We start from the raw sequence: 12639 nt of genomic DNA, 5'->3' as shown, positions 1-12639 counted from the left end.
GGTATTTGCCCTCTCCCACAATGGGTTCCAATGACTTTTTGTTTCTAGATATAATCAGGATGGACAGTTGAACCAAAGAAATCTTGGCTCCTCTGCTGAAGTTTTCGCCTAGACATCATTGAAAAAAAGCAGCTTCTTCCAGCCAATCAATGAGAAAACAAGTAGCTAAGCATCGTCTTTGCCCTCCCCGCAAAGTAGACAAAGAACAGCCAGCCCTGAATGTGGATTCTCTGTCAGCACCTTCCAGTCACTGTATAGAAGACCCCGGGAACAGCACCAGCTACGCAGAGCGAACAGTCCCTCCCCCAGGGCCTGTTCTGACTTATCTGCCTACTGAACAGCTCACAAGTTGAGTTCACTTGATAGGCCTTACTATGTAGCCAGGCTATCATTGAATCCTGTATCCTCCTGCCTCAGCCTCCTCAGGCGCAGTCGGATTACAGGTTTGAACCACCATGCCTGGTGAATTCTACATAAAAATTTTATAGCTTGTTCAATAATAAGGAGTTCTGTCCCTCACTTTCACTCCCCCTCCATTTTCTTTTCAAAGTCTTCTGTATTTTCCTTGTTCTGGGACATGATCCAATGACCGGCTGACCTGCTGTTGTCTGTAAAGATCAGAATAGGACTCTGGGGTTGCCAGAGATCACTGTGTGGCCTTTCACAGGATTTAGACAGCAGCTGGTGTGCAACAGGAAAAAAAATGCCTCAGGACTTGCCTGACTCTGCACTTTCCAGGGCGTGATGATGGCAGACAGGTGACATGTGGCGGGTCGCAGGAAATGCAGCTGGGCTTGCCTGACTGCACCCCCCAAGGCTTAATGCTAGCGGACAGGTGGGTCCCAGGTGTGTTACAAGAAAGGCAATGCTGTGGTACTTGCCTGGCTCTGCACCTCCCAAGGCTTGGTGATGGCAGACAGGTCACAGGCAGTCATCATCATGGCCCTTATGAAGAAATGAAAAATTAGCAAACTAGAAAAAGTACAAAACATGCTGTTTTGTTAAAAAGGGACCAATATTCTGACTGCTCACATAATGACCTCCTTTTTGGTTGGGTCGGAAGTTACATATTTGACGGTTTCCTCTTCACTTTGCATGTGTTCACAGGCATCAACAATCTTTTGAAACATGGTCCTCTTCCTGGAAAAGATACAGCTGTACATCATTTTGTTTTGTGGTGATATTGTTTTCCCCAAACTATTGTGCACCCTAATAAACTTATCTGAGGTCAGAGAACAGAACAATCCCTAGTTAGACATAGAGGCCAGAAAATGGTGGCACACACACCTTTAATCCTATCACTTGGGAGGTAGAGATCCATCCTGATCTCTGTGAGTTCAAGGCCACAACTGAAAACAGCCAGTCATGGTGACACACACCTTTAATCCCAGGAAGTGATGGCAGGAAGCAGAAAGGTATATAAGGCATGAGGACCAGGAACTAGAGGCTTTTTAGCAGCAGTTCAGCTGAGATCCATTCGGGTGAGGACTCAGAGGCTTTCAGTCTGAAGATTCGTGGAAACAGGATCCAATTAGGAGTTGTGGAGTTAAGGTTAGCTGTGACTTGTTCTGCTTCTCTGAGCTTTCAGAATTCACCCCAATACCTGGCTCCTTTTTTTAAGAAAAATAAGACCCTTTAAGATTTGTGCTACAAATTTTTCCACAGAAAATGATCTTAAGCGTGCGCTTTTCATAGTCTATGTTCCCACTCTGCCTCAGGCTGTCTGCTTAGCAGGGGCCAAGAGCCAGGATAGAGAGCAGGCAGTTCTGACTATCTCTGGCATAAAGGGGCTGGAGGCAGAAAAAGTACAAACCACAGAGTGGGGAGAACCCAAGGAAGTTTGAATACAGTCAAACCAAAAGTTCAAACAAGAAAAAAACAAAACAAGCGCCAGGGCCAGGCAGGCGCTGTACCATCATAGCACACACGCCCAACAAAAACACAGAAACCAAACTACATGGATGGCCGCTCTCGCTGGCAACTGGGAAATGCAGATCTAAACAGTAGGGTAGCTTCTCATACCCAACAGGTTAGCAAACTAAAATCCGATGTGTCCAGATCAAGAGTACTTCAGATATGGAATCAGAGGACCCTGGCATGGGGCTGGTAGGATGTAAATGGTGGAGCCCAATACTGCAAGACGGCATACACAAAACACGTGTACACCCCACAACACTGCCACCTCTGTGCACAGACACTCCCATATATGCACAACGATCTACAATGTAGCATTGTGGACAATAATGGAGATAAGATATAATCTGAATTTATTTCTGTGTGGGAGTGTAAGGGAATTATTGTCTGTCCAACAGTTAAACACTACAATTGGAGCAAGTGAATTGGCTCTCTGTGTATTACCAAGGGGGAGCCTTTTAATTTACTATCTATCTATCTATCTATCTATCTATTATTTTTTTTTTTTTTTTTTTTTTTCTATCATCTATCTTTTTCTTTATCTATCTATCTATCTATCTATCTATCTATCTATCTATCTATCTTTTCTATCTTTCTTTCTCTTTCTATCATCTATCTTTCCTTCTATTATCTATCTATCTATCTATCTATCTATCTATCTATCTATCTATCTCCATATGTGTACTTGTTTGTGTGTGGGATGAATAGGGATGAGGGGATGGGTGTACATCTATGTGTAAAAGCCAGAAGAGGACATCAGGTGTCTTTCCTTGATGGGTCCCTCTCTAGCTGTCCTCACTAACATTCCCTCCTTATGCTAGGGTTACAGTTGCTTCCTGTCACACAGTTTTTTGTGTGGGTGGTGAGGAATCCAAACTCAGATCTGCATACTTATATGGCATTTGCTTTACCTATTGAGCCCGATTGCCGAATCTTTTATTAATTTTTAAAAATTTTTTGGTTTTTCGACACAGGGTTTCTCTGTATAGCTTTTTACCTTTTCTGGAACTCACTTGGTAGCCCAGGCTGGCCTTGAACTCACAGAGATCTGCCTGGTTCTGCCTCCTGAGTGCTGGGATTAAAGACATACACCACTACCACCCAGCTCTTTTATTAATTTTTAATTGCATTTTTGTTTGGCTCCATCAGGGTCTTGTCTTGAATTTGATGTGCTCGTGAATGTCTTATAATTTACTTGTAGTGCTTCGACATGAATTTTTTTTTAAATCAATCTAGAAGTGTCATATCACCAAAGGCAAATCTTTAAAATACAATGCTGTGTGGGAAAATCGGGTTGCAGGAAGTTATTTGCAGACAATAGGGTGTCATGTGTGGAAAAAAATTCAAGACACACTCAGCATTGCCTCATAGGAACAGGAGTGGAAAGGATGGAGTTATCAGTATCAGATGGCTCTCTTTGGAAAGTGAGAGGACTTTTCGTGATGAAATGGAGGTGGAGTGCCCCCATGGTATCTCTGCTTCTGTTTCTGTCCTTAAAAACTGAATTCTGAGCCAGGCGGTGGTGGTGCACACCTTTAATCCCAGTTCTTGGGAGGCAGAGGATCTCTGAGTTCAAGGCCAGCCTGGTCTACAGAGTGAGTTCCAGGACAGCCAGAGCTACACAGAGAAACCCTGTCTCTAAATAAACAAAAATAAGCCAACAAACGAATCCTGGATTCTGAAGCACATGTCACATGATGGGTGACCACTGGTGGGATGTGAGCCCTGGGTGTCAGGATACCGTTATGGTGTCCTAAGCATTTGTAATCATAGCTGAACTGTTTAATGAAGTTGGATTTTTAAGGACAAGGCAAAATTTGACAGTGCCAAAGTCACCAAATATTTGGATCCTATAAATAGCCCACCTCTTTCTAACCAGTGTTCACCATGAAACTTTATATTTCGCTTAGAAGAGAGTGTGCAGATACTTGGCATATCTGGTCTCCTTGGCCCTCTGCTGTGTAAAAACTCAGGTTTCGGGAGTTTAGTTTGTGTTAGAATCATCAAAATTGTTCAATCCACAACTCTCACAGGGTCAAATTTCTGAGCCTGAAATAACACATACCAGATTCTGGGCAAGCATTCTACCACTGAACAAATACAGTTAAATACTAGATTCTGGACCACAGTGAATGACCAGGACACACAGCCATGGGGTGCCATGGGGTGCCATGGGGTGCAGTTTCGTGACATTGTTTTTCAGGCCATGCGCCACTGTACCTTCTTGTTTGTGCTGCATATCACAAGGTATTTAACAGGGCAGGCTTGTGCTTTCGAAAAGTATGTCTCCAAAACAGAGTAAGTTCACTGTCAGTCAACTGTCTTGAGGATAACTAACATTCCAAAAAGAAAACAGATTTGTGAGCCTGGTTTTAAAAACTTATGCATATGTGTGGATGGCTACAGCGGCCAGATGGAACATCGTATCCCTTAAGCCATTGTTAGAGGCCATTGTGAGCATGGGTCCTGGGAATCCAACTCCAATCTTCTGTAAGAATATCAAATACTCACAAGTAATGAGTCATCTCTCTAGCCACGTAAACAAGTCTTTTAACTGCTGTGGGCTGTCCTTCTGTGTGCTATGAATATGTATTACTCTCATTGGTTAATAAAAAGCTGACAGGCCAGTAGCTGGGCAGGAAGTTAGGCAGGAAAGCCAAACTGAGAGTGATGGGAAGGAGAAGGGTGGAGTCAGGGGTTGCCAGCCAGATGCAGAGGAAGCAAGATGAGAATGTTGTGCTGAGAAAAAAATACCAAGCCACATAACTAAACATACATAAGAATTATGGGTTAATTTAAGTGTAATAGCTAGTTAGTAATAAGCCTGAGCTACTAGCTGAGCATTTATAATTAATATAAGCCTCTGAATGATAATTTGGGAAGGGATTGCAGAATGGGCAGGACAGAGAAAAGCCTCCGTTTACATTTAACTTTAGTACAGTTCATAGAAGGCAGAACCACACCAGGTTCAAGAGTGTTCTGACACCTGCAGCACGAATCTTAAAAAGTCTTATTAATAAAAACAAACCTGGAACCAGGTATTGGGGTGAATGCTGGAAGATCAGAGAAACAGAATAAGCCACATCCAACTTCACCTTGTAAATTCCTCAGCTGATCTTGTTTCTTCAGACTGAAAGCCTCTGAGTCCTCATTCGAATAGATCTCAGCTGAACTGCTGCTAAAAGCCTAAAAGCCTAAAGGGCTCTAGTTCCTTGTCATCACGCCTTATACACCTTTTTGCTTCCTGTCATCACTTCCTGGGATTAAAGGTGTGTGCCACCATGCCTGGCTCTATTTCCAGTGTGGCTTTGAACTCACAGAGATCCAAATGGATCTCTGCCTCTGGAATGCTAGGATTAAAGAGGTGTGTGCGTGCGTGTGCGCCACCATTTTCTGGCCTCTATATCTAGTGGCTGTTTTGTTCTCTGACCCCAGATAAGTTTATTAGGGCGCACAATATATTGGGGAACATAATATATCACCACAGATACCCATTCTTATACTTACTTGAAATACAAAGCCAGGTCAGTTGCTATTATTGCAACCTCAAACAAATGGATCACTGTTTCAAACTGCCGCTTGTTTAGATTCTGGAAGATGTTTAAACTCTGTAAGATGAACAATTCACAAGAAAGGATGAACAATTCACAATAAAATACAACAACTAGTTGACCTTTGGTTCAACAAACAAACGAAACAGTGAGTTCATATAGCCTGTCTTTCAACATTTTTGGTGTCTTTTTAAAAAATGATTTATTTATTTTTATTTTATGTACATTGGTGTTTTGCCTGTGTGTATGTCTGTGTGAGGGTGTCAGATGTCCTGGAGCTGGAGTTACAGACAGTTGTGAGCTGCCATGTAGGTGCTGGGAACTGAACTCAGGACCTCTGGAAGAGCAGCCAGTGAGTACTCTTAACCATTGAGCCATCTCTCCAGCCCCTGATACCTATTTTTTTAATGGTTTAAGTACACATCTCTACTCTACTTTGAGTAGGTCATTTAAACTCTAAAAATAGGTTCAGCTACTCTATATCTTCATTTTTAGAATAAATAATTTGTTCTCTTTCAGGACTATATGAAAATATAACAATAGAATAAATACTTACTTGTATTAATTGAGGCACTGTAAGAAAGGATTTCTGGGATGTCCAATGGTTAGCCATGTGGCACTGCTGACAAGCTAATTCTAGAGTAACCATGAAACCACTGTCTCTTAGAAATGGCCGCCGACGACGACGACGACGCTAATATTCATGTATGTAGAAAAAATAACGAACCTCCCTGTGTTACCCTTAAAATGTTTTCTTGCAATATTTAACAAAGAATTAGTAGATCTTTTTTTTCAGAATTTCTCATTAATAATATCTTCATTTATGAATTAGTTTCATTTCTTCATTTTCTAGATTACCAGAATAGAAAACTTGGAGTGGTTATTAAAAGTCATGGTATTCTGTATGGACCATTTCAGTCATGCAGGACAGAGGACAGAGGTACAATGGTATTGCCAAATGAAGGTGACAAAACCCAGGACAATTCCATGGGAGAGAGAAAGGCAACAGTCTGTAGGCCTGTGTGCAGACAAGAGGGATATAACGCAGAAAGGAATACTGAACTGAACTCCAAACTGGTAAGAGCAAATGAGTATTTCCTGCACTTACCAGCTTCTAAGTGCTATGCGAATGCTCTTAATCTATGACAAACCATAATGCAGAGATGTTAAGCAACTTGCTTTGGGTTAAACAGCCAGAACAGGGCAGGTATGGTATCTGAATCGATGTAGTCTGCCCACTGGTGGGTGCTCTCAGTTTCTACCCCACACTGCCTTTCAGCAAAAAGCCTGGGACCAGGTCCCAACTTTACCGTTGAAAGCCGCATATGCTGGACACAGCCCTAACATCTGCCTTTGTTTTTCAACTGGGATAAATTGTCCTTCCAACTGCCTAACTCATAGTCTGTGCTCAGTAAAGACCCACGCAAGATCAACTCCAGTGAGGCAAACCTGAGGAATCACTAGAAATTAAACTCGCTACAAGTTAACTCACTGTTGTTGTATCTCTATTATGATAATATAAATTATTATATAGAGTTTTGAGACCACCTTCAGGTTAAAACAAAATTAAACAAAATCTTATCCCAAAACCAAATCTGGCTGTTGGTCATTCCAGAAGGCTTTTGAGTTTTTGCCCAAGAACTCAAGCTCTAGACATGATAAGTTTTCATGGAGGCCATCTATTTATATCATGTGGAACAAGAACTGTCATTTTGAAAGACATATGTAACCAGTAGACAGGAATCTATCATTTGTTTATTAAAACATTGAGTTCATTGTTGCAACTATAGTGAGTGTTTTCAGATGATCAGAGTCAAGCAGTGCCCAGTAAACTTCCAAATTGCAGAAAAAAAAAAACTGTCTGGATTAAAATCATATTCCTACTTGGGACTGTTCACAATGACTCCACCGGGCATCTCAGTCCAGATCCAGTGTGGGTTTTGTCTGTGTGTTTTGTTTTCTTTTAAGGCATGGTCTCATGTAGCCCAGGCTATGTATCCAGGAATAATGTTGGATTCCTTATCCTTCTTCCTCTCCCTCCTAAGTGTGGGGGTTTCAGGCATGCCACCATGCCACCATGCTACAGCAGCGGTTCATCCAGTATTAATGGAATGCCCATTGCTGGGTGGCAGAATTGAATGTCATCACTTCCATTTATAGTTTTCCTCCATATTTCACCTAATACTTGAATTTTTAGTCCTAAGCTATTAATTCTTAAAATATATAAGCAAGTAATACTTATCTCCCTATCCCTGCACATTGTTCTGAAAACATTATATAAAGAGGCAGGTGCGCCAAAACAAGGCCGGGTCTCTAGGCCAGTTCTAGCCAGGCCAGCCCCTAACTGCTTAGCTGGTGTGTGTGTGTGTGTGTGTGTGTGTGTGTGTGTGTGTGTGTGTGTGTGTGTGTGTTCTCATAAATTTGACTAACAATATCACAATATCACAACCTATTCACTCAGGTCACAAGCTGATTTCTGTCTGGTTTGGAATACAGTCAGTCCTATGTGTCAAATTCTAGGAAAGGTAAGTGTAGGGTGAAAGGGCCAACTGAACATGAAAGCAACCAATCCCTGAGCACAAAATCCAGCCAATCTGAGTTTGTCCAAGCTCAAGAGGATCAAAATCTGGCCAATTCCGCACCACCTACCCAGAAAATTGTCTCCCTAGAAAAGCTCCGCCTCTAAGAAGCCCCATACAAGCCTTTCCACCTGTTCAGATGGCCACTGTCCTCCTCCACCCTGGCAGAGGCAGTCACTCTCCTGATTCCTCCTTTCCAAATAAATCTCTTGAAGGAGTTTTGGGTGAAGGTCTTTCGCCAGCTCAAAGGAGCAGAATCTCTGCTGGGAAGTTCCTTAGGGAGTGGAGCAGAAGAAGCAGAGGACACCTCCGCTGGGAAACTCCGGAGCAGAGCAGAGCAGAAGTAACAACTTTTCGCTGGAGCTGGAGCAGACTGCTACTTTTCTGCAGGGGTTTCCCCTAGGCAGAGTGAAGCAGAAGTAACATCTTGGGCCAGAGCTGGGACGAAATGGGTACCTCTGCTGGGAAACTCCCTTAGGGGAGCAGAGCAGAGCTCAGCTGTAGGGACTCACTCTCTTTCTCTGAGAGGAACAGGATTGCCACATCCTGAGAGGAGACTCCCGCCTCCCAGACCCCAGCTTCAGGTATAGCCTGACTTATGAACAAGTCAGGATACCTTTCTCCTCACAGCTGTAGGTATCCAGGATACCTTCCCTTCACAGCTGTAGGTATAGCCTGACTTCCTGACAAGTCAGAGTACCTTTCCCTCCGGAGCTGTAGCAATAAGAACGTTTCAGTTCAATGTATTACAATATGAAAAACAAAATGTCTGAGTGATGCCCACAAGAGCCAAGATTGCTGAATAAATTCCAAGGATCTCTCTTGTTAAAAATATGAAAACTTTTAGTGGACTTATTTTCTTTACAGAATAATAAAAAAAGAGCTGCACTATTTTCCTAAAATATAACAGGCATATATTATGAGTCAATTTGTTGTGGTCAATTTGACTGCTCATAAGTAGGCTGTGTGATTGCGTTGTCTAGCAACCATATTGACAAAGCTTTAAACATCTGCAATTAGAGGTTCAATCGCATTGTAGACAGGTCCTTGAAAAGGCAGTATACATTACTGAGAGGCAATATTCCTCTTTAGAAAGAATAAGAATCATTTGCATGGCCATCAAAGCCAGGTGTTCTAGTTTGCATCTCTGATACTGGTAACCAAAAGCAACATGGGGGGGAAGCGGCTTGTTTTAGCTGACTACAGCCCATCCCTGGGGGAAGCCACAGCAGGAACCTGAGGCATGAGCTTGAGGCACGCTCCCATGGAGGAACACTTCTTACTGCCTTGGTCCTCAGGCTGACGCTCAGCGAACTTTCTTGTACAACTCAGGACCACCTGCCCAGGGGTGGTACTGCCTGCCCCCCAGTGGGCTGGTACCCTACATCAGTTAACGATCAAGAACATGCCTCATAAGCGGGCCCACAGGCTAAACTGATGGAGGCGATTTCTCAGTTGAGGCTCCTTCTCCCCAGCTGTGTCGAGAGGACAACCAAGACTAGCCACCACACCAGGTTAGACTGCAAAACAAAGACCATAAAAAAAACAAAGACGGAAGAGTGCACCTCTGTAATAAACCGTCAAAACCCAGAAGGGGAAACACATAAGCTACTAGGTGCCTTCTAAGTTGTGTGGTGGGACACTCGGCTGAAGTTCCTTAAATACATTTGCCTTACCAGGCGGAGTGTGGCTGACGGATTAGAATTTACTTTGTCTCACTGTGGTATGGAGAGGGATGCACAGGAAATACTTCTTCAGGAATACTGCCCCACGAAGACTGTCCCACAGCAAAACAAAGGCTCCTGACAGACTACCCTTTCAGCTACCCTTTCTTTTCGTTGTCCCAAAATGGGTATCATCCATGCCCTGAACTGTGTACTATCTTTAGGCTGGAACAGGTCAGTCTATTTCCTTCCTCAGCCTTTATTGGGACCTTATTACAGAGGCTGAGGAAAAAGCCCATCCTCCAGAGTGCAGTTTTCCTGTGAACATGTGATGCTAAGCAGGTTGTCCGTCTGTGTAAAACACGATTTCCTTCATTCTAAAAACAAGTCCTTTGAGTTTTTCCACTTGCCCAGAAACCCCTGAAATGAAGTTAATAAAGGGAAGCCCATAGCTTCTCCCTGTGGAAGGTTAGTGGTATACTGTGAGTGCCAATCCTAAGGGTTCAAGGGGCTGGAAACCTCTTCCTGCCTAAGCCGTCATGACCCCTCCCCTTTTTCTCCCGTGAATAGAGCTTGATACAGGGCCTCTCTGTGGAAGCTGTTTGATTTATCTAGTATTTTTATCTGAGCCTACCTTACCACAATTTGACTTTCTCCAAGGTCCGCACCATACTCTGCACGGTGTGCCCATGAGTGAGTAATAAAAACAGTGACTGCATAGCTGTTATTTCCCCTCTACATTTATAAATAGATGCTCAAGGTACACAAAGCCCTTTCACGTTCTTGACCAATGGGCCAGAGATTCTGTGACTTTTGTGCCTCTTTTCTTCTTGGTCTTAACTTCTTGCAGCTTGGTATTTCAAAACCTAGATGCAGTATAGTAACTTCTGCCATGGCACAGAGGAAGGGACATGCAAACTGTCCTTGGGTAAGGGCACACATCGCCAGTGTCATCACTGGAGACTCCTGTAAGCTTCCTGCGAGGAAAACTCCCATACCTCATCCTGCAAGAGAGTCTTGCTATATTCCAGGTGATGTCGCTCTAAAATAGAAGTCCCATGAAGCTTTGCAAGTGGAGATGTGGACCTAGGAAGCAAAGGATACAGCATAGCTTCAGTAGTTTAGAGATTACACAGAAATCTATACAGCATCTTCACTCTTCCAGAATTCTTGTTCACGTCTTGTCTCCTTCCCTACTCAATGTCTATGAAATGGCCAAATACAAGATACTGGAAAAGATGATTTTTAATTTAGAAGGCAAGAAGGTATGGTGTTACTTGCCAGGCATGGTGGTATACACCTTTAATCCTAGCACTTGGGAAGCAGGCTGATGGCTTTCTGTCAGTCCAAGGCCAGCCTGGTCTACATAATGAATTTCAGGACAGCCAGAGTTACAGAGTGAGACTCTGTCTCCAAAAAGTAAAAAATAAAGGGGGCAGGGAATGTCTAAGTGGCTGAATTATTTGAATTATTTAAACTATTAAGTTTGATCTATCATAAAATCTTTGGGTTCTCTGGACACGTGGTGCTGTCCTATGACTTATGTAACATTCAGCAACTGTGGAATACCATGAACTATCTGCATAGACAGTGTCCATTAAGAGTTTCCAAGCTGGGCCTGGACAGTCACAAACCTATAACTAAAAGATTGAGGCAGGCCGGGCAGTGGTGGCACATGCCTGTAATCCCAGCACTCGGGAGGTAGAGGCAGGTGGATCTCTGTGAGTTTGAGGCCAGCCTGGTCTACAGGGCTAGTCCAGGACAGGCTCCAAAGCTACAGAGAAACCCTATCTCAAAAAACTAACAAAACAAAGCAAAAAATTGAGGCAGGAGAATTACAGATTGAGGCCAGCCTGGGCTACATAGTAAGACCCTGTCTCAAAAACCACAACTAAACTAAATTAAATTAATTAATTAATCAACTAATTAATAATTCCAGGAAACAAATACAAGTCAGTATAAAGCATCATTTCTTTCTTCCCCAAGGCAATGGTATACATTTAAAAGTAAGATTGCCCATTCACTAAGAACTAAAAGACAGCTCTATGTGAATGAAGACCCCACTCCGTGACACCATTTTTCTTCAATGTCACCTGTGCTGGGAAGGAAAGACACAATGAATATCAAATGATAAAAGGAAGCTGGGCAGTGGTGGTGCACACCTTTAATCCAGCACTCTGGAGGCAGAAGCAGGTGGATCTCTGTAAGTTTGAAGCTAGCCTGGTCTACAACAGCCAAGGCTGTTGCATAGAAAACCCCTGCCTCAAAAGCCAAAAAAGAAAAGAAAAAAAAGGAAGAAAAAAAGAAAAAAGAAAAAAAGGTAGAAGAAAAAAGTGACAAGAGGTTGAGACCAAAATTCTGTAGGTTAGGGGAAGATTTTCCATGGAAATACAAATAAATCTTTCTAAGGAAAACATCAAAATCACGGTGGCGGCTTTAGAGAATTTTCATTTTACATCGCAAAGAACAGAAATTTGTGGGGAGGAGACATTGCCAAGTCACCAATGGGTGCAGTAACCAATATTATAATCCATCATTTAAAACAAATACTTTAGTATCTGTAGGATATCAGCATTGGAGATTTCTTTTTAAGTTCAGTTTCAGTTAGAAGAGTAGAATGTTGAATTCTTTTAAGAGACTGCAGAAAACCCAGCCCTAAATGGGATACATGTTCTGTACTGCCTCCTCCCACTGCTCAGGGATCACTGTGAAATAGGGAGCAGATGTCTGAAAGGGGCAGACAGAGTAAGAGCCACAGGCAGTGGGTGACTCCAAGGAAACAGTGACTTCTAACACAACAGGGCGGCTGCGTGTGTGAACTCACACCAGGAGAAAGGCACCACACACAAGACCTACGCAAGCCCAAACCAGACCAAATCCCAGCATGGGGCGAGAGTTGAACACAGATTCCCGCTCCTAACTGTAGAGCTA

The 12639-nt window shown here is 42.9% G+C and overlaps 1 protein-coding gene across 2 annotated transcripts in view; it reads right to left on the bottom strand.

The window, feature by feature from the left end:
- Pde6c (phosphodiesterase 6C) overlaps positions 1 to 12639 on the bottom strand; it is a 52934-nt gene that overhangs the window by 6900 nt on the left and 33395 nt on the right. For both annotated transcript variants that reach the window (XM_028882859.2, XM_028882860.2), the window contains exons 15-18: positions 10707 to 10794; positions 5422 to 5522; positions 1033 to 1140; positions 882 to 945 (exon numbers count right to left, since the gene is read on the bottom strand). In XM_028882859.2, the coding sequence (XP_028738692.1) occupies positions 882 to 945; positions 1033 to 1140; positions 5422 to 5522; positions 10707 to 10794 (361 nt within the window). The remainder of the gene's footprint in view (positions 1 to 881; positions 946 to 1032; positions 1141 to 5421; positions 5523 to 10706; positions 10795 to 12639) is intronic.

The sequence above is a fragment of the Peromyscus leucopus genome, chromosome 1 (genome assembly GCF_004664715.2).
Source record: "Peromyscus leucopus breed LL Stock chromosome 1, UCI_PerLeu_2.1, whole genome shotgun sequence".
In the NCBI taxonomy this organism is placed as follows: Eukaryota; Metazoa; Chordata; class Mammalia; order Rodentia; family Cricetidae; genus Peromyscus; species Peromyscus leucopus.
This window is presented reverse-complemented; position numbering and strand designations above follow the sequence as displayed.